At 50.2% G+C, this 22,081-nt stretch overlaps 1 protein-coding gene across 3 annotated transcripts in view; it reads left to right on the top strand.

Annotated features, from left to right (window-relative positions):
- The first annotated feature begins 8,290 nt into the window (after positions 1–8,290).
- The window catches only part of Ltbp2 (latent transforming growth factor beta binding protein 2), a 94,123-nt gene continuing 80,332 nt past the window's right edge, over positions 8,291–22,081 (top strand). The window contains exons 1-2 of one of the 3 annotated variants that reach the window (XM_076921662.1): positions 8,291–9,033; positions 15,162–15,232. In XM_076921662.1, coding sequence (XP_076777777.1) covers positions 8,498–9,033; positions 15,162–15,232 — 607 coding nt within the window. In that variant the 5' untranslated portion in view covers positions 8,291–8,497. The remainder of the gene's footprint in view (positions 9,034–15,161; positions 15,233–22,081) is intronic. The other 2 variants (XM_076921661.1, XM_076921663.1) reach the window with 2 other exon arrangements.

Below are 22,081 nucleotides of genomic sequence, written 5' to 3' on the forward strand. Positions count from 1 at the left end.
GGTAGCAAGCCTTCCGGGTGGAAGAAGAAGTAATCTAGGAAGTTTTTGGAGGAGGCAGCCTATGAGATGAAGAGCGTTCCAGGTAAAGAAAATGGCGTGTGCTGAGCTTTGGGGGTAAGAGCACAGGGGGTGAGAAGTGAGGAGGAGATTCTGAGTAAGTGGATATGCTGGCTTTCAGTATAAATGGAGAAGGGTCTGATGTGAGACAAGCTGTGTGCCAGCCCCAGTAAAAGGCTTGGGCTTGATTAATGAAGTACTGGGGAACCACTGAAGGTTGTTGAGCAATGGGAGTGACATAATCAGAACTGGAGTCCAGAAATGTATGGAGAGCAAGTCCGTTTCTCTTGGACGACGTGGCCTATTGTCTTCAGGCAGAGGTGGGGAGGGTTGGGAAAGGGGAACCTGGGGAAACACGGGTTGCCATTGTAACCCTCAGACCCAGACCATAGGGGAAGTGAGAAGAGAGTGACCAGTCCTTGTGGCTCCAGGGCTAGACTTGAGGGGTGCAGAGAAGGGGGTGGAGCCAAAGACTTTTCCCTCCTCCTTGGCAACCAGCATTATCTGGCCTAAAGTTTGGTCTCTGAGGCAGTGCGCTGAGTATGCCTCCGCTGTCTGTGTGAGTTCCTGAGGGGTGAGATCTTTAATTTTTGTCTGCTGAGCCCAGATGGGCAGGGGGCCAGCCTATGTTACAACCTCCTCAAGGCCCCTTGGCTAAGGCGTTCAGACCAGAGTGGACAGAAACAGGGAATGAGTCACGGGGACTGGCTGGGCCAGTGGACTCTGGCTGTACCTCTCCCCTCCCCCTTAGCATGGTGTCTGTGATCTTTCCTGAAGACTTTCAGGGTCCAGGTCTATCCCTAAGGGCTTGAGGCCCTAGAGACAGAGTAAACGTTATGAATGTCACCCACTCTTGACCTGTGTCTCACCTGATGGGAGCAGACAGCATCTCCTCTGTACTAGAAGAAAAGAATGAACCGTGAGTCCGCCTCTACAGGAAAAGAGCCCAGAGCTGCCCCCTTTTCTGTTCCTACAACCCTCATCCCTCATGGTGTGAGGGTGTCACTGTCCCAGCAGGATGCCAAGATGTGAACAGGCTGAGGAACCTCAATGACAGCCAAGGATAGCTGCTCCCTCTCTGTCTTGTCCTCAACGTCCTGCACAGCCACCCCAGAAGCCTGCATAGGTCTGCCTCCCCCTTTCTCCAGACCTCAGAATTCTCTTCCTGGAGATTTAGAATCATCCGTCCAACCTCACCCCTAGGGAACCCATAACTCCCTCTGGTCTTACAGGATGGATGAAAAGGGGACTTCCAGATGCCCATGTGATTCAGGCCTGGAGCCTCTGCCTAAGAAATAATACTTCAGTGGGGTGTGGTGGTGCACACACTTAATCCTGGCACTCAAGAGGCAGAGGTAGAGCTCTATAAGTTCGAGGCCAGTATGGTCTGTATAATGAGTTTCAGGCCTGTCAGGAATACAATGAGACCCTGTCTCAAAAACAAAACAATAAACAAACAAATAGGAGAAGGAAGAAGAAGAAGGGGAAGAGGAAGGGGAAGGGGAAGGGGAGGAGAAAGAAGAGGACATTGCTGTGCTCCAGATCCCAGGAGTTCTAGAAGAGTCTGTTCTAGTTAGGGACTGAATGAGTATACACAAGTAAGTTAGAAATGACATCTCTGCTTGGTACTGCATACACAGACACTTCAGACTGGTTTACCATTAGGCCAGAGCCAGGGAATGAAGGGGGCCAGTGTGGAGTCAGTTATTTTAAAAGGGTGGCCCTTTTCACACTTCTGCAGGATACCCTGGAGCGAGCACAGTGTGCTATGGTGGAGAAATTACAGACTTTGGAGCCACTCAGACTTTTTAGATGAATCCTGGCTGGTTTCCTCTCCTGTACAACCTTGAGCAAGATACTTTACTCCTGAGGGTTTGTGACCTGGATATTGCCTCCCTTGTGGCTACACAGGCATTCCTTTGAGTCTTTCTTTTTCTTTCCCCAAAGAGAAAAATCTGAGGTCAAGATGAGCCTGGGCCAGTGATGGCAAGCCACTCACAGGAGGCTGAATGTATCACCTTCCTTCTCCTTGGTGAGGGGCATCAGGTCTCTGAAGCTCACCATGCTGGCTTTGGTCTGCTTGGACACAAAGTGGACCCCTAGCTGATCAACAGGAATGACAGGGGTCTTGCTTGGGACTAACAAAAGTTCCAAGGCCATCAGTATCCTTCCTGTACCACAAATGCTGAGTCCTTCCACCACCCAGAGAATCATGGCTGGAGGTGGTCTCCCTGCCCTTGGAAGCTAGTGTGGCTTGAATGTCTGGCTAGATAAACCAGGAAAGAGTCTCTACGTAGCTGCTGATAGCTGTGACTACGGACATATCATTTGACCTTCCTGGGCCTTCACTTCTTCACCTACTACATGGTAAAACAATAATCACAGGATTATTGTTAAAATTGGGGAAGAAAATGAGTGTGAGTCACCTAGCACAGAGCCTGGCACTTTTTAAACGCCACAGGGAACAGCAGTAATCGGTCCCCTCCCATGACAGAGTATCATTTTCTCTGAAGGAGAGAATAGCAGGAAAAGGCATCATTATCTCCTCTTTCCAGTGAGAAAATAGCAGCCAGGGGAAGCTCTGAACTGAGCTCTATTTACAGAAGGCAGCCCTTCCAGAACATTCTATAGCATCAGATTGCTTGATCTCTGCACCGGCATTCATGCAATGGCTGATATCACTAAGCCAGCATGCTATGCTCCCTGGGTGGGAGAGGCATCAGCAGATTCAGCCCCAGTGTTTGTGAGTTTGGGGGATGCCAGGTGGTGATGTTTGAGTCAGAGTGGTCCCGGTAACCTACCTTTATGGGCAGAGAAGTCATCACAAAGAAGAGACACCTGGTTACCCTGTACAGCTCCATCTTTAAAACCATACAGGAAACCCAGCTGCCCAATATCTGAGGAGGACACTGAGCTGATCTCGCTGGAAGACTGGGGGTCCAATCATCCTTCTTCAAGCCGTCCTGACTTCCAATTAACCAGGAAATATGTTATTTGTTCTGAGCAGGGGAACAAGCTCTCCTGGGGAGAGGAATTCAGGGCTGGAGGTCCAGTGACTTCCAAGGAAGAAAAATCTTTGGAATTCTGTGGGGAGTCTGGGTCTCAGCAAAGGAAGCAGAAATGCAGTCCTTGTTTTTGGTCCTTATTTACCAAATTAGTTCAGGTTCTGGTAGCTCTCCGGCTGCCAGCACCATTCCAGCAAGACATGGGAAAGTCATTAGGTTGCCCAGTGTGTCCAGCAGACTGCCATCCCCTTGGTGGACAAGTGTCCTGACCAATATATTGACCCCTTAGAAGGAACTCTTCAGGGCTTTCCAGAGAGGCTTTCCCTCTCCAGATTCCACAGATGTATGAGTGGGCTTAACAGCATCCTCCTGTCTCATCAATGACAGGGAAATGACACATGGTGAGTCAGGGGCCATGCTGGGAACAGTTAACCCCTTGTCCAACTGGGCAGACAGGGTTCAGGGGAGCAGAATGTTCTGATCATCCCAGGTCTTCAGGGTATTAAGTCGTGAGCTGGCATGCATGAGGGAGGCATTTGAGACTGGGCACTGGAGATCGTTAGTGGTCACAACAGTGGGGGTAGGTGGGAGGGTCTCCCTGAGTTGTGATGGGAGCTCTGGGTTGAGGCAGGTTGGTGCTGTCTTAAAAGCTTAGGCTTAGGTGAGCCAGGTTTGAATCTTGTATCTGTTATTTATTGTTGCCTGTTGTGTGGTCCTGGGCATGCCAGAAGCTGTTCCCAGACTCAGTGTTCTTCTTTGTGTTTGTGGAAATCGTGATTCCCTATTGCAGTGGTTCCCAACTTTCCTAATGCTGTGACCCTATAATACAGTTCTTTATGTAGTAGTGACTCCCCCCTGACCCCCCCAAAACACACTATAAAATTATTTTCATGGCTACTTTGTAAGTGTAATTTTGCTATCGTTACAAATCATGATGAATACATCTGTACTTTCCAATGGCTTGGGGGGGGGGGCGACCCACTGCCCTATAGGTCTGGTACACGAGTCGTTTGCCGATTCGCACAGTGCCTGAGCCCTACTAAGCTACTAAGTACCATACATTTTGGCAGCTTCAAATGGCAAAACGAAATAAAAACCTATCAGGACTCAAGTGTTAATGGGGAGAAAGGGCTTTGAAAAAGCTGTGCCACGAGGTCCCAAAGGTTGTGTGTGTGTGTTGGGGGCGGGGTGGGGGGAGTAGGCACGTGATGGGACAGGAGGTCGGTGCTCAGAAAGGTAGCAGATGCCAAGCTTTGGAGTAGATTATCGGGGCTGTGGGCCCAGGAGAACAGGGTGGGGATTTCCAAGGACCACTTGTACTCACTGAGGAGTGGGAGGGGTGCTGGGTGGCGAGGGAAGCGTGTCTGCTGAGGCTTTTGGCTGAGGCAAACAGTGAGAGGCTGAATGGGCGGCAGACTTCCAGAAATGCAGGCCGGGGAGACAGAGCAGTAATAATGACTTGGACACACAGGAGGAAAAAATAGCTCAGGGACAAGATGACGCCAAGGTTTCTGGCCTTGAGAAGCTCTTGGGGATGTGAGGTGAGCATTGGGGGATGGAGAGGAGGGTCCCTGAAGGCACTGGGCAGGTAGAACAGGGAGGTCTGGGCTGCAGAGATGGGCACCCATTCCAGCCAGGAAGAGTCAGCACAGGCTGGAGCTTGCTTCACTGTGCAGGAAGGGAACAGAGCATTCTGGGGACAGAGGTGACGTTCATCCCCAAGGACAGCAAGCATGAGAGTTTGGACGAGGAGTAGCCACCCAGAGCTCAGGTTTTCCTCATTTCAAATGGGCTTAGTAATGCCAGTCCTGCCTGGTTGGTGGCGCACTGTTATTCATCCCAGAGCCACCATCCAGGTGTCTCTTGACTGCCCACCAGATTCTCGCTCTGTTGTATGTTCTGGGGAAAACAGTGAACAATGTATCAGTATCAGCTCAGTTAGAGATACAGTAGCTAGGGAAGCTAGACCGATGAGTAATTTTATAGATTGTTGAGGGGGGCTCTCCCTGTGTCTCACATCTACTAAAGCTGGGTTGAGGAGATGGCTCAGTTGGTGGAGGGCCTGCCTGCAAACGTGAGGACCTAAGTTTGGTCCCCAGAACTCAGGTTAAAATAAAATAATAATAATAATAAAACAGAAAAACAGAAGAAAAGAAAGGAAAAAAAGAGCAGAAAAACAAAGCATGAAAGCATGTGCCTGTTAGTCCCAGCACTGGGAAGGCAGAGACGGAGAAATCTCCAGGGCTTCTTAGACAGCTAGTCTAGTGGAATCAGTAAGCCCCAGGCTAGTGAGAGATCTTCTTTCAAAAATCATGATGAATAACACTCAAGGGTGGCCTCAGACTACCACACATATGTGCACCCCCACATGAACATGTACACACACACACACACACACACACACACACACACACACACACACAATGTCCTCTCAAGTTCCAGAGCCTAGAACAACAGGGCATTCTGAAGAGAAGTATAAGACACAGTTAAGTAGAACAGGGTTTTACAAAATACCGTGGTTCCTGCCCACAGGTAACAAGGATGGAGTTAGTCACTGGGGCGAGAACACATTGGTCACCTTAGGAGACAGGGCTGAGGTTTCCCTGAGTGCACACCCTGGTGTGCACACTCCTAGTGCACACCAACATCTCCTAGAAAAGGAGATGCTATGATAGCTGTTCTTCCTTTGCTGCTTGGGCAATCGCTGGCTATTTCAGATCCCACCCCTCCCCACCCCAGGTGCCAAGGCACAGTAAGAAAGTTCTCGGAAGATCCCAACATGCATCTTAGAAAGTGAGCAAGCATACATGCGAAGAGACTCACGTGCACGTCCTGATGGAGAACCGTGACTTTCAAGCTTTGCTAGAACAGTCTACATGGTAGGGAAGTGAAGTAGCCACCTTACCACTGCCTGGGCTGGCACGGACTGGCATGTCTCTTGGGGCAAGGGATGTAGGATGGTCAAGAGGTTGGTCAAAGATGACTTTGCTATGATGGTGTGGGATGGAAGACACACACACACACACACACACACACATACACACACCAAAGAACCCACACATGCCTATGAAAGGGCTGACCAATGCCTGGGCATCCGCTAAATAAGACTTTGCTCCTTCTCTGACACCTCCTGTGGAACCATGACCCTGGGGAGCCACCATGTGAAAGGGGAGTCTGAAGAACAGATCCCACCCACCCCACTTTCCCTACCATAGGGCCGGCAGCTTTTTGATGGGGATATAGTGGGGGAGATATGATTCTGACAGAATTGAATGAGCTTTCAACAGGAACAGGAGCAGGCTCTTTAGTGTCTAAAGTTGATCTTAGTTACAAAGGCTGTTGTTCTTGGATCTGGTAGAGATAGGAAAGCTAAGGACTGTGCTTGGCATGTATTAAGTAGAGAACAATGGAGCTGGAGAGAGGCTTGGTGGTAAAGAGCTGTTGCTGCTCTTTCAGAGGACCCTCGTTCAGTTCCCAGACACCTCAGGTGGCTCACACCCATCTGTCAGTCCGGCTCCAGGGGATCCTGTACCACTGGGTTCCAAAGGTCCCTGCACTCATGCACACATACTCACATGTAGACGCACACACATTTATACATAACTGATAGTAATCTTTACAATATGTTTCTAAAACAGTAGGGAAGAACTGGGAGGTAGTGGCATGTGCCTTTAATCCTAGCACTCAGGGGGGCAGGCAAATCTCTGAGTTGAAGGCCAGCCTGGTTTACAGAGGGGATAGCCAGGGCTACACAGAGAAATACTGCCTTGAAAAAACAAAAACAAAACCAAAATCAAACAAAACAACAGCAACACAAACCAAACCAAAACAACAAAGCCCCAAGAAACGATTTGACCTTGTAAGTGGGTGATCTTGGGTATTTCCTCACAGGAACAGGAAGCTGAACAGCACAAATGGTCTCTAGGGCTCTAGGTCTGATGTTCGCTCTGTGAGGTAAAGTGAAGAGGAGATCCTGAAGACCGCTTGGAAATGCACACTCCAGGTGGAGAGATGAGGCATCGCAGTGAATCGAACGTTTGTTGAGCAGAGTAGTCACTGAGAGTACCCAGTGACTACCGAGCAAGAGTAAGTTCAGATCCTCCAGAGAACCAGCCGGGTGGGGAGGATTCCGTAGGCTAAATACCAAGTACTGAGGCTTTCTTCTCCAGTTAGGTATTACTTAGGTTTCTGGGAGGGGAGATGCTGGTATGGGAAGTTGTAATTGGTGCCCTTTCCTGGCTCTTTCATCCTGTCTCCTTAGGAGGCAATAGGCTGTGAAAATGCTTCCAGGAAAACCATATATGCCTAGGCCTCTAGGCTTTGGGGCAGGGGACACGGGGGGGGGGGGGGGGGGGAGAAGGTAAACTCAAGTGGGAGGCAGTGACCCTGTTCCTTGTCAATACAAGAAGATGTGAGAACCCCGCCCAGCAGGGACCGATCAAAGGCTCATGCAGTCTCCCTGGGGAAATCCTTCAATGAATGAGGGGCTGTGAAAGGAGTCCAGAGAGTGGACTGTGGGCCAACGCTCTCCTTTAGTCACTTTATTCAAGAGGCTCCATGTCTACCTTTGTGAAAAGAGAGCACCTCTTCCAGCGGGCAACCACCACCACCACCATAAGCCCAGTCCAAGGCTTGATGCCACAAGAAGCAGATTAAGATCTAGGTGCTAAACCTGCTGGCAGAGTGTGTCACTACAAAACACGGTTGCCAAGGGTGCGACCAGCTCCACTAGGGGGCGCGCGCCCCAAGTTGACCTTCCCCATAGACAACAGGCTCCTGGGTGCTGCCCCAGGGACACCTGCATTCTCGCCTAGCGCTCCCAGCGGTCAGAGGAGGAAGCGATGAGAAGGCGCGCATGCCTCAGGCTCGGTCCCCATTACTCTGGTCTGGGTACCTTCCCAATCTTCCTTCAGGCTTGAGAAGCAGCCTTGTTCATCTGAGTCCGTGAGGTCAGGAGCAGTAAATACATTTAGGACAGGTGGACAACTTGAGCTTGCTCAGGACAGGAGAAGGGCGGCTCAGGTGCGCTTGTCCAGGCAGACGCCATCTGTCTTTCCAGCCCCCGGGTCTGCCCTGCGTCGCCCGCAGCTCCTCACGGGTTAATCCCCTCGCCGCCCGCTCGCTTCTCGGTGCCAAAGAGGGTGTTGCTGGAATTCTTGTCTCCCGTAATAAGGGGGCCGAGCTGTCCCTCCAAGGAGGGGGCATGGCGTGGATAAAAGAGACGAAAAAGCAGGGGGCGGTTTCCAAAAATAAAACCCTCTGGTTCCCCTTCAGACGGCGGCAGTGGGAGCGCGAAGGTGCGGCGGCTGGGTGCGCAGCCCGGGCTGCTCACCATACAGTCCTTGCCTGGGAACCCTTGGACCCCCAGACGGCTGTTTCAGAGGTCCCCTAGACGGGAAAGGGGCAAGCCGCCAGACGGGTCGGTGGGGCGAACGATGGAGAGCACCTCCCCACGAGGTCTCCGGTGCCCACAACTCTACAGCCACTCTGGCGCCGTGAGGGCGCCGACCACCGCCCGCTGCTCCGGACGCGTCCAATGGACGCGTTGGAGGGGCTTCCTGCCACTTGTCCTGGCTCTCTGGATGGGGACAAGTCATGCCCAAAGGGATTCTGTAGGGAGATACGAACCAGCTAGCAGGGATGCGAATCGGTTGTGGCGCCCCGTGGGCAGCCACCCCGCAGCGGCTGCAGCCAAGGTGTACAGTCTGTTCCGAGAGCCTGACGCGTCGGTCCCCGGCTTGTCGCCCTCTGAGAGGAACCAGCCGGGCCAGGGGAGCCTTGGAAGGCTCTCAGAGGCCGGGGCCAGGAGACCGTCCCGAGCCCAGCAGCTGCGTCGAGTTCAGCCACCTGTCCAGACTCGGAGAAGCAATCCCCGGGGCCAGCAACAGCCAGCAGCCCGGGCCACATCTTCTGTCGTGCGCCCGGCGACCCCTCAGCGACCCGCGGCTGCACGGAGAGGGCGACTCACCGGGTGAGCATTGGAGAGGGAATGGGGGAGGCGGGTAAGGGATACAGAGATCCCGGACAGTCATGCCTTCAGTGGGGTGCAGGACAGAGGAGACTCCTGTCCCTTTGTCCTTAGTAATGTAGAGAAACCGCTCCAAGGTTCCGAAGCCGGGGCTCGGAACCAGCTTGCAAAAAGTTATTTTTGGGGAAAATAGATCTATTATCCTTTCCCTTATACAACAGTTCACCGGGAACCCCGACGTTAAGCTCTTGTGCGGTTCTAACTTATTCTGTGCTGAGCTAGCGAGCTCTCGCAGTTGCTGGGTGGGCGCTCTGGGCTCTTGAGGCCCAGAGAAGGTTAAACTGGCCCGGGGCGCCAGTAGGTGGAGGATCTGGGCGGGGGGAGTGAGGACACCAGGGCGCGAAGACAGACGCATCTCCTGGAAGGGACTGACAACAGCGAAGCAGGCGCGCCAAGACAAGTGTATGGTCCGGGCTCAGGTCTGCTGGGACACGCAGAGGGCTTAGGCATGGGTTTAGGAGCTCTGTGGAGGGGAAGGCTGCCTTGACCCTGTGCGAGGGACCGGGTCTGTGTATGCCAGTCAGTCTATATGTCAGCGTTGTTTGCACGTTTGGAAAGGCCAAGCCTCGCTCCAACTCTTCAACTTATTATTTTGCACCACTCGCTGCGGGCCCTGGACTCTATTACCACAGGAGGCCCCCCTCTCCTGCCCCAACAACGCCCTGCCCAGAATTTAATGAGTTGGGGACCTCGCCTGTATATGCAGGTGTCACTGGAGTGAGGGTGCAGGAACCTGGTTATGACGGATAGGGCAGGGCCCCATTGGTTAGTCTAGGAGGGGCTTTGGCAGCCCTTTGCCTGAGCCTGGTTTACCTGTCCGTTGTAGTCCCAGGTAGCAGTCACCATGCTTGTATGCTTAGTTCCACTACAGAGGCTCTTCTGCCTCCTGCTCTGCGCAATACTCATCTCTCGGCTGCAGCGGTCTTCTGTATCTTAGAAGAATTCCCCGTGTCTCATCCCTTCCCCTCCCTCACTCTGCTTTATGATTTTTTTTTACAGCTTTTATCCCCCTGACATATTTCTATTTCTGTATATGTGCTCAGAACTTATACAAGTTCTTCTTTAGCAGGGTTTTGTTCTCTCTCTTCCGTGTTCCCAGCAGATCAGTGCCTGCACGCAGCTGGCCCTCTCTGAGACTAAATGGACTCCCTGCTAACCTTCAGAGGCCTAGCCTAAAAGTCTGCAGGGCATAGAGCTGCGTGCCGCCAAGTGCCTCCAGCACAGGACCATTCAAGGAGAGTTAATGGGACACCTGCCCTGTTTCAACTTTCTCCCTCTATCCTGGCTTGTGCAGGTAGCTGCATGATTACATGTGCCGAGCATGGGAGAGGGCTCGGAGACCCACAGAATACAAATCCTGCTGGAGGGCAAGTCAGTTTCTTAAAATCAAGTTGGAGGCACGAACAGTATGTGCTGGTGAATGTTTCTGAAAGCAGGGACATGTTCTGTTAAGGGCAACGGAGCAGTACAACGTAGTGGAGTGGCTCAGGAAGGAGACACGTACCTGGTGTCCCTAAGCGTAGATGAGGAAGGAGATGAGGTGGTCATGCAAGCTTAACATTGGCTCCGAACTAGGGCTTTCCACCATAAGGGTTTGGTTTGTCCAGTAGCAAGAATAAAGCCCTGATATACGGAAGCCAGGGACTGAGGCTCAGATGAAGTCTAGCTGTCCTGGGGAGAGGGTGGTTATGCTGCAGGCTTGTGCATGCTGTGTGTGTGTGTGTGTGTGTTGGAAGGTGCTGTCAGAAGTCCTAAAGTGAAGCAAAGCAGACTGTCACCAGGACAAAGCTGACAGCAGTGACCAGGTGTATACGTTGTGGATGCCTGCTAAGTACACAGTTGCATATCAGGTGATGGAGTTGGATCCTCAGTTTTGTCTCCTATAGCTTTGGTAGACAGATGTTGAGTTCTTCTAGCATCCCATTCATCTCTTGGGAAGAGGCCCAAGTGACAAAATTATTCCTTAACTTCCTCAATCCAGGTCCATTCTGGCTATCATGTGCAGGTCAGAGCTAGGGACCAAGTGCCATCTGCTGGTGGAATATAGAACTACACTTTTGCTAATTGAGGGTTTTTGGTTTTTTTGGATTGGTTGTGTGTGTGTTGTTGTTGTTGTTTTTGTGCTGTTGCTGTTGTTGTTTGGGGTGTTTTGGTGGAACTCCTTTAATATGCACTATTCTGGAAACCCTGGGGATATAGCAGTAGACAAAATAGACAAACTGCCAGGTGGTGGTGGTGCACACCTTTACGGAGCAAGTTCTAGGACAGCCAGGGCTACACAGAGAAACCCTGTCTGGAACAACAAAAACAACAGCAACAACAAAACCAAAAGAAAGAAACAAACAAAACCAAAAACCTTTTCCTTATGGAATTGTTAATGTATTGGAGATTAAAAAAATACATTCACCAGCCATTGTGCTAAACCTCTGAGGTACATGGTTGAGCAGTAGAGTTATGTACTACAGTCTACAGGGGACTTACTGTTTCCCAGGAAACAGTGTTTCTGAACCATCTTAATATTTTCTTCATAGTCTCATGTCTTCTCTCCTTCCACCAAGTGGGTTCCTGGGATTGAACTCGGGCTGGAAGGCTTAGCCAATGCTTTTATCCAATGAGCCACGTGCCAGCTTTTTTTCTTTATCAATACATTATTACAGTAATAGGATTCCGTGTTACATCTTTTGATGTAAATTATGAAAATTTGCATGAAGACTAAAAGGCATTGGAAGCAGTAGAACTCACAAGTTAGTTTACTTTCATTTTTTTCTTCTCTCATCTATTACATCCCAACTGAAATTTCCCCTTCCTCTTCCTCTGCCAGCCCCTCCACCCCAGATCCTCCTTCTTTTCTTTCAGAAAAGAGCAGGCTTCCGGAGTTTACCAACCCAACATGGTATATCAAAGTTGCAATAAGAATAGAGTTGAGATTTCTTCTATAAATTTGCTTCCTTTCCCCCTTTGTTAACCATCATTTGGATTTAGATATTTCCAATGTGTGTTTTATGCTATTGCAACAGATGCAAATATCCATAAAATATACAATGTTACCTTATATATCTTAAACTTAGACAGGGTAGCATATTGTATTCCCCTACTGCGTTTTCCCTTTCTTATTAGGAATTTGAGATTTAACTATGACAATATACAAGTCAAGTTTATTCATTTTAACTGGCACATATTGTTCCTTTGTCTAAATATCCCACAGTTTATTTATCCATCCTCCTGTTTCTGGATGTTTAGATGAATTACATTTTTGTATCATTACGAACAAAGCCTGACTCATTCTTCTGCATAAATAAATCCATAATTAAAAGGAAACTTTGCATCATTATTACTAGTTAAAAGTAGTTCAAGAAGAGAAAGGAAATGTAAGACATTTTGAAATTAAAAAAGAAGTTTTTCAGTTCTGGTCAGGCACCACCCATTGTCTGGGAAGCTGAATTTCGTGCCCTGTGCACAAAGTATGGAGAAACCATATTAAAATATACACCATACTTTTTGGCACTGTGTTAGCCTACGGAGGCAAAGAGAAAAAGGAAAGAATATTAAAGATACCCAAGACAGAGTTAGGCCCCAGTGGCATGAGGCACCACTACTAAATGGTGTGTGTGTGTGTGTGTGTGTGTGTGTGTGTGTGTGTGTGTGTGAGCGCGCGCGCGCGCGCGCGCTAATGGTGGGGGAGGGGCAAACACTCATCAGAGGAGCTTTCCACAAAGGAGATCATGTCGATATGGAAGTCTAGAATTATGTAGATTTTTGTCTAGCAAATGTGAGACACAGGCTGTCACCTCCTAGCCGCTCTCCTGGCCGGGCCTGCAATAGCTTCAGAGATGTCCATTGAGTGTCCGAGTCTCTCTTAAGTACCCCTCCAGCCCCATCCTGCTGTGTCTACTGGCAGCCTTTGATTCTGGCCAGTTTCTGCTCTGACCCTGACATCCCTTAGGACTCCTCTATAGGCAGTCAGGGCAGACCTGGCTGCTGACCATCTTAGCTGCAAAGCCATCCCGAGGGTATTCAGGTTGATGGGGGGGCTGGTGGGGGGAGATCCTTGAGCAGGACTTGTGGTACGATTTCCCACCCAGGTAGGCTCCTGGGTCTGTGCTAAGTTCCCACAGGCACTGCATCTCAGAAAACTCCCAGGGCGAGCAGCCTGTTTTCTCTCAAAGACCTTTTCAACCCACAAAGAGGCCGGGTCACTAACACAATGGGTAGTGACTTCCAAATAACTGGACTGCTTTTCCCTTCTACCCGGGCGTATGCTGCAAAGCTCTGCGTCTGGCGGGCAGCTCTCTCCCTGGAGCCCAGTGACTTGGGCCTTGACTGGGAAGAGAACATTAGGAAATCAGGATGGTGCTGGAGGGGGCCAGCAAGACAGAGCTCTTGGCCACAGGGACATTCTGAAAGCTCCCTGGGAGGCCATGCCTTCATAAGGTTGGGACCAAGAACCAGGAGTGGGCCTCAGCCTTTGCAGGCTTTAGGAATTTATTTTGAATTCTTCTGATGACTCCCACAACCACACAAGCTTTGGGGTCCACTCAAATGTCAAACAATCTCCTAAGCAGCACCAGATGCTTGTCATCTTGGCCCCAAGGATCCCAGGAATGGCCACCCACTCCAGCCTCTGCCCGCACCTCACCTCTCTCTCCCACTCACCTCAAGTTTTGTTTTTGTTCCTTATGACTGGGCCTGGGAAGGCAGAGCCAGCCTTGCCTGTCCAGACCCACCAGGTCTTCTCCAGTACACTCCTTCTTGGGAGTTTCCGTTGTCTGGTTGTTGGGGTCTGCAGGTGGAAAGCTTGGGTTGGAAAACATTTTGGTGCTGATGGCTCTCACCAGACACCTGAGGACACCTGGGCAGGTGGAGTGAGTGTCCCACCAAGACCAAAAGCTAAGGTCTTGAAGGTGTCAGGGCCAGGGCCCATAAATTACATTCTATTGGCCTTCCTAAGTGAAAAGGGTGCTGGCCAGATAGGGGTGGCTTAGTTATGCCCCCTCTTCCTATCAGTTGTCACCGTGGGAGCCTTTCTTGAACAGTGACCCGTGAGCCCTGTTTCTTCAGTCTCCCGCTTAGCCCTCAATCTGACTACATATGGTCCTGCCCAAGTCTACCTCCTGGTCTGAATTTGTGGGAAGGTCTCTCTCTCTCTCTCTCTCTCTCTCTCTCTCTCTCTCTCTCTCTCTCACACACACACACACACACACACACACACACACACACACACACACATATATATATATCCCTAAGACTATATTTTTTATGTAACGTCTCTGCAGTTGTCAGCATCTGCAGGCAAGGAGCACGCTGTGTGGGTTTTGGTGAGAGGCACTGTAGACTTGGGGTCTGGCTTAGAGTTCAGCCAGCTCAGCATTTTTTGTTTTGTTTTTGGTGTTCTGGATAGAACTCAGGGCCTCCAGGCTCTCTCTCTCTCTCTCTCTCTCTCTCTCTCTCTCTCTCTCTCTCTCACTGAGGTACCCACTAGCCTGCCAACCTAGATTTTTTTTGGAACCGGGCTCTGGTACTCAATGGTTATGTGGCTTTGGCAAATGACTGAACCTCTATGAACTTGCTTACCACCTTGTCTCTCTCTCTCTCTCTCTCTCTCTCTCTCTCTCTCTCTCTCTCTCTCTCTCTGTGTGTGAGTGTCTATGTGTATGTGTATCTGTGTGTATGTCTCTGTGTGTGTGTCTATGTGTGTTTTAATCTTTGAGATGAGCTCTCTATACATAGCGTAGGCTGGCCTAGAACCCCCATCAGTATACCACCATGCTCTGCCCTATATTGCTTCTCTGTACTGGCTACTAGACACCTTTTTTCACCACAGTCACTCAGTGAGGCAGGCATTGTCTCCATTGTGCAGATGGAGAAACAGAGGTCTCCCAGAGGTATACAGGGGATGTTAGGGGGGAAGACTCAACTTCATCCTTCATCACACCGTAGTCCTCATTCCTGGAGCAGATGGCCTCCCTGTGGAATGAGATCTTCCCAGCCTCCACGTATTTCCCCAAGAGGGCTATGTGGACGGTAGCAGCTTGGAGCATCCTTGTGTTAACTTAGCCCCGGTGACTCCACAGGAGAAATGTCTGCGGGGGACAGTGCTGCCCAGGATGGACGACATCAAATAGCACCAACCACTGTATCAAACGTGAGTGCCTCCTGCCCCATCCACCCTTCTTGCTCCTGAGATAGACCTGGGTGAGAACTCCAGGACACGGAGAAGACATGTCTCCCTAGGCCTCTGCCTCCAAGGAGGTCTCCAGAGTAGATAGGAAGGGAGATTTAAAGATGTCTCCAAAAAGAAACGATTTCTTTAAGCAGATTCCTGTTTGTCTTTTAAACTTCTTGCAGCTCCTTTTTCCAGCCCACTGTGTTGGTGCCTATGTTTTTGTTCTGCAGAGCATGCCTCTGGGAACATCATTCTTACTGTGGGTTGTGGGAATCCACCTCTGCCCTGGCCCCTGGCCCATGGTCTTGGCATATCAGGCAGACATGGTACTGGGATGACCTGGAAGAACCTTTTCTCAGATACTCTGAAGTTTGCCAAGTTGCCTTAAATGTGAGGAAAGAAAGACGTCCTCTTAGCTATGTCAAGGCCTAGGATGGAGGTGGGAAGAGTCATGGGCTCTAGACTGACCCTTTACCCAAGGGTAGGAGAGCCATGACCCATGCCAGCATTAATGTCAGAGGCAATACCTATACAGTACCCACTTTAGGCAGAGTGTGCGGAATCTTTCCATTTGGTGGATGAAGAAACTGAGTCAGGTGATGGCAGAAGTCAGACAACCTGACTCAAGGATGCTTCTTATACTTGCTAACGGGTGTCTGATCCTGTCTTCTGAGCATCACGCTGCTTGGGAGCACTGGGAGCACTTGGGAGCACTGAGAGCACTGGGAAGCACAGGGAGCATGGGAGCACTGGGGAGCACTGGGGAGCACTGGAGACAGCAGTGGCTTCCCGGAGATGCCGCTAGCTAAGAGTTGGGTGTTCCAATTGCCCAACCCCTTGCCTGGCTCATCACAAGTATTGTCACCGTCAAGCTTTTCCCTGTGGATTTCCTTATCCTCCACCTTTGAGGAAACTAAGACTTTGGTTGGGAGATACGGCCAAGGATGGAGTGCTGGGCGTGCTAGGGTGTCTCCCTGGCCCATTTCTTCTCAACAATAGCTGAGGCTGGCATTTCCAACAGACAGTATAGGGGATGGGCATCACAGGGAACTCCTGGGATCTTTCTCCCTTGCTCCACAGGCCTCTTTCTGGGGTCTACATCAGCTCCCTAGGACCTCTATCCCACTGTCCCCTGCCCCCAGACTCCATAGATGCCATTGCCTCTACTAGGCCCAAGCCTGACTGTGAGGCCTTGGTCTTGTCATGGCTTCTTTCAAGGAGACACACAGGCCCTTTACATGTGAGAGCTTCACAGCTAAACATACTGGGGTATGACCCATGTGGTGTTCCCAACGTGCTGGGTGCCCTTCTCTCCTTCCCAGTGCATCTTGAGATGGAGATGTAGTTGTGTTTTGTAGGAAGAGGATAAAAATGAGCAAGCCCTGGAACTCTGCCTCAGGCCGCGTGGCCCCAACCCCTCCGCTATCTGTACATACAGCTCTGAGGACCTCCAGACAGAAATCCCAGCAGCTCTCTTGCCTACATAGCCTTTTCAGGCCACCTGGAGGAGTGGGACCGTCAGGGTGCAGGTCCTCTGTGGCTAGAGGTCAAGTGGAGAAGGAACCTGTGTCCTCATTTCTTCTTTTCTTTTCCTTTTTCTTTGAGACAAGATCTCACTTCGTAGCCTTAGCTATCTTCAAACTCATGATCTTCCTGCTTTAGCTTCCCAGGTATAGTGATTAAAGAATATAGCAACAACTAAGTCATTGCCGCCTTCTTCTTCTTCTTCTTCTTCTTCTTCTTCTTCTTCTTCTTCTTCTTCTTCTTCTTCTTCTTCTTCTTCTTCTTCTTCTTCTAACTCCTCCTCCTCCTCTTCCTCCTCCTCTTCCTCCTCCTCTTCCTCCTCCTCCTCCTCCTCTTCTTCTTCCTCCTCTTCTTCCTCCTCCTCCTCCTCTTCTTCTTCTTCCTCCTCTCCCTCCTCCTCCTCTTCTTCCTCCTCCTCCTCTTCCTCTTCTCCTCCTCATCCTCCTCTTTCTCTTTCTCCTCCTCTTCTTCCTCATCTTTCTTCTTTTCTTTCTCCTCCTCCTTCTCATTATTATTGTTATTATTATTATTAATGTGTTGGGTCTTACACATAGGGCTATGTTAGACAGATGTTGTAGTAGAACAACGCCCCCAGCCTTCATTCATATTTTCAAAGGTGATAAAATGACCTTTGGAGAGGTGGTGACTTGCTCAGGGTCCCTCACCTCCTTAGAGGACAGTCTGAGACCAAATCATCTTCAAGCTACTCCCTTGGGCAGAGAAGTGGGAGACCCAGTCGCTTTATGCAAGGCAGAGACTGTGGGCTAAGGCATGATGCTGCCATTTTTGTAAAGCAACATAGATGGCTGTAACTGTGGCTGAACATCCCAAAGAAGAGTTCAGAGCTCACTACCAGAGGGGACTCAGGGATGGATGTCCCCACAAATCTTCAGGGAATGCTACTGTAGATTTGATAAGGAGACTGAAGTGGAGCTGGGACTATGGTCCCCACGAGTTCCCTGGGGCTGCTGTTGTTGCAGGGCCAAGGACCACACTTTGAGACACAGCACCCTGAGGACTCTGGGATGTTTGTAGTTCGAGGTTGCGGAAGAAGATTCGTATGCTCCAGGGAGCTCAGCCTTTGCAGGGAGCCTTTGGCTGGTAGAGTTTTGCTGAGATTAACTGGGACTGTGCAGCCTCACAGGGGGTAGGCTTGAAACCAGATGCCTGGGGGTGGGGGGGTAGGCCTGGCCGCACTCAGCCCTCCAGGCCCGCAGGCTGCTCCTAACTCACTTGTGTTTTGGCAGAATTCTTCTTCACCAAACTGTAGTTTCAGCACTGGAAACTTGAGATTGGGTGAGGGCATCCTCCTGTCTCAGCGGGTGCTGCTGAGGGATGTGCAGGTAGCCACACCCCCATTAATTCTCTGTCCAGCCTGACTATGCTGTACCACTCCCTAAAACCTGTCTCCTTACCCTTGGACCAGGCTGTAGGCTGGCAGCTCTTTGGAGAACTGGCCTTCCCTGCTTGAAGTGGGCTGCCCACGGAAGAGTTGTCTGGTGACTAGTTGGTCCCTGTGCTGTTTGCTTGTTGCTATTTGGCAGCTAATGAACCTAACGAGAACCACGTGAGCACTGGGGTGTTGGCCTGGATAACTGGGCCCAGGGCTGTGTAGAATGTGGTGCTCTTGGCGCCATACCCTGACAGCTGGCTCTCTGCTTCCCCAGTGGCTTTTCATTGCCTTCTCCCCTCTACACAGCTGCCCTCAGAGATGGGGGGAAGGGGGAGGCCATGCCAGAGAATGTTCAGGAATTGTCCTAGCAATTTCATACAGATGGGGGTGCCTTCCAGACAGGTGGGAGATGAGAACAGATACAGAGTATATGGCACACTCCCGTTTCAGTCTTGGCCCCCAAACCACATGGAGACTTAGCTCATCTTCTGGCTCTCTATATAAGAGGACTCAATACATTGCCCATGTACGGAAATGCTGGTCCTGGCTCCATTGCCCCCGAACCCTAGCCTTTTTCTTCTCTCACGGAAGCAATTCTAAGCCTTAACACACTTCACCTCCCTGGCTAACCTGTTCCCTCCTCCCAAAGTCACTGGAACCTGGGGAGCCGCTGTGTCTCTGGCTGCCACACTGCTGTATCCCCAGTTCCTTCCTTGGTGGGGTCTGGAATTGGGCCATGGTTTCCTCCCTTCGTCTTGGTATCTGCCTTTTTTTCTGTGGCCTTGCCAGCTCTTCTGCATGATTCATATGTTTATGTATTTGTGGAGGCAGATGCTGAGGGGGAAGGGCAATACGCTGTGAGACAGCTAGCCCGTTTATAGCTGATGATTTGGGGAGATCATTCTGTATTCTCATACCTGCTCGCCCCTGTCTCCATACAGCTGGGGAAGGGGCTGCAGACCCTCCCTTAGTCTTCCTATCTTAGCTTGACCTGAAGACACAGTCTGAGTCCACTCTGTGGAGAACAGAAGCAATCCCCTGCAATGGCTGAGGAAGGGCCCATCTCAAAATCCCAATTCTTGCAGTAAGGTTCAAGGTTAAGAGTAAGATTCTGGCACAGATCTAAGGAGATGGGTGTTTGAACCCCAGTTTTGCACCTTTGGGCAAGTAACTAGCTCCCATTTTAGTTAGGTCTCAGCCACACAGTGTATGATGGTTTATATAAGCTTGTCTTTGGGAATAATGATATAATCTATAACTCTCAAAGTATACCAGGTGCTATTATAAGCCCTATGATATTGCTGATTTTTAAAATTTTTTTACAAAATGATTTTATTTATTTTTATTTCACATGCATTGGTGTTTTGCCTGCGTGTATGTCTGTGTGAGAGTGTCAAATCTCCTGGAACTGGAGTTACAGACAGTTGTGAGCTGCTGTGTAGGAGCTGGGAATTGAATCCGGGTCCTCTGAAAAAAACAGTTAGGGCTTGTAACCGCTGAACCAAATCTCCAGACCTATATTACTGATTTTAATATCATGATCCTTGGGGCTAGATTTGATTTTTTTAAAACCCACTTTGCAGATGAACTTGGATAGTTGTCCAAGTCAAGGGGTAGGGATTCAGCAGTCTGTGTGTATGAATCCAGTCTCCAGCAACCAAGGGCCAGGCCACAGTTCAGACAGCCTGGCGTATGATTAGGCATTACATTTGGGGTGGGGGGAGCGCAGTCACCCAGAGCCTGTGCTGGAGACCCTTTTGGTAGTTGTGTGGCTATGGACAAGCCACACAAGCTCTCTGTGTCTTGGGTCCTCTTCTGTGCGCTGTGACTAACAATAATTGCTGCCTTCCAGGGTCATAAGGAACACTTGAAGTAATTTAGGTTAGACATTTCATTCATGGTCTTCTGTGTTCTATAGGCTCTTTGTATCTATAGGCTCTTTCTTTGTATCTATAGGCTCTTTGTATCTATAGGCTCTTTGTATCTATAGGCTCTTTGTAAAGAACCTTGACTTCTTACTTTGATTTCTAAGGGCAGGACCTCTGCGTTGTTCCTAAGCGGAGAAATCCCTTTCTGTTGTCCACCTCCTACTATCCTCCCAGAAGCCCTCCCTGTTACTCAGGGGATTAGTGACAGAGTCCTGGGCAAGCATTTGCTCCTGACTTCTTGGTCCAGAGCCTCTGCATTGTGTGGTCGGCACTGGAACAATATTCCTTCTGGTTCTTACCTCAGTCCTACAAGGGAACCTGATTCTCTTTTTCTGGGCTCCACTTGGCTTCCCTCATGGCGTCTGCCTGTGTCCGCCTATGTCATACCTGTAGAAGGCTCACACGTAGGACGGCTCCAACTTTAGACCCAGTATTCCCCTATGTAAAACCCTTGTTCCAACTACTTAATAGCATGGTAATGTTAGACAAGTCTTTAACCAATGTAAACCTCAGTTTTCCCATATGCCAGGGATGGCAATAGTACCCATAGTAATAAGAAGAAGAGGTGATAGAGAGAAAGCAGGATGTAGGCACTGTCTTGTAGACACTGGCACTAACCCATGTTTACAGACACCCCCAGACAGTCTTCTCCCTTGACCTCCAGGCTCTTGAGTTTTCTGTCTACTCAACATCTGTTGTGATTGTCTCACTGACTGCCTACTCATATCTGTGGCCATCTACTCTGGGTGTCTGTAGATGTCTACTGGGTGTTCTTTCTCTAAGCCATGAATGTATCAGCTTACCTTCTGCTGTGAGGTCCCAAAACCAGTGTCCCTTCTAGCCTGGGCTCTTAACACTTACCCTGATTCACATTATTTGCCTGGCTGTTGGATGTGGGCGTCCTCCTGTCTGTAGCAAATGCCACTCTCTCCAGCTCTGCCTCCACTCACTGCCTTTTGTGCCTGTCCTCTGTCATCATCCCCTCCTCAGAGGAGCGACCTCCAACCACTCTGCTTACAGCTGTCACTCATCAGTCTTGTTTGGTTTGGTTTGGTCCCTTAACTGCTACCTCCATATCTTTGCATCCTGACTTCTGCTCTTCTGTTCCTTCCTCTATGTGTTTTCTCATAGCCTTGCAATTAATTTGGAAGTTCCATGAAGGCATGGACACAGCCTATACCTTCTTTACCATTCTATGCAGGCAGTAAGTATTAGGTGCACAACCATGTTCTAGATAAGGGCACAGCGGGTCAGTGGTAATGACTCCTGCATCCACATGGTTAGGATTCAGTGATGGGAAGGTATCCCTTTCCTTCATACATTGCCATGGGCTGCAGATACCCAGAGCAGACGGCTACCTGTCAATCATTGAACTGTCTTGCTGCAGCTTTCCAGGAAGAGGCTCAACACAGGCTGGGCTCTGATAGCGCTTGTTTTGGTCATTCTTCATCTCTCTTCCCTAGAGGCTCTGCTGAGACTGAAATCTCCAAAGCCCTGGTTTCTCTCAACCAAGTCAAGGTTGGGGGATGGCTATACCCCCGAAGTCTCCTTCTGTGTCCCTGCTGTGGCTGTTGGGAACTGGGGCAGCTTTCTACCCCAGTCCCTGGCCCTCAGCCTCCAAGTGGCCCAGCATCTCAGCATTTGTTAAAGCAATTAACAGGGCGGTCCAGGCCTAGAGGCTGGGGCCAAAGTCTGACTCACACCTTCCCTTCCTCCCCTCCGGCCGCCAAACGGTAGAGGCTCACTTGGCCTGCCAGACAGCGTCTGCAGAGTGTGTGTAAGAGGCCAAAAATGGCATCTTTCTCTCATTAGAGGCTTTTATGTGAATACAACTGCTATTTTGGAGCCTAGTGCTTGGCGGGCCTCTGAGTCCCAGTGCTGTTTGCAGCAGTTCAGAGAGCAGTGGCCTAGCCCAGCTGTGGTGAGCAGGGGCAAGGCTCTGGAGCCTGCGGCCCTGACTTCTCTATAGCCTGAGGGCTCAGG

This window comes from Arvicanthis niloticus, chromosome 23 (genome assembly GCF_011762505.2).
Source record: "Arvicanthis niloticus isolate mArvNil1 chromosome 23, mArvNil1.pat.X, whole genome shotgun sequence".
NCBI classification, from domain to species: Eukaryota; Metazoa; Chordata; class Mammalia; order Rodentia; family Muridae; genus Arvicanthis; species Arvicanthis niloticus.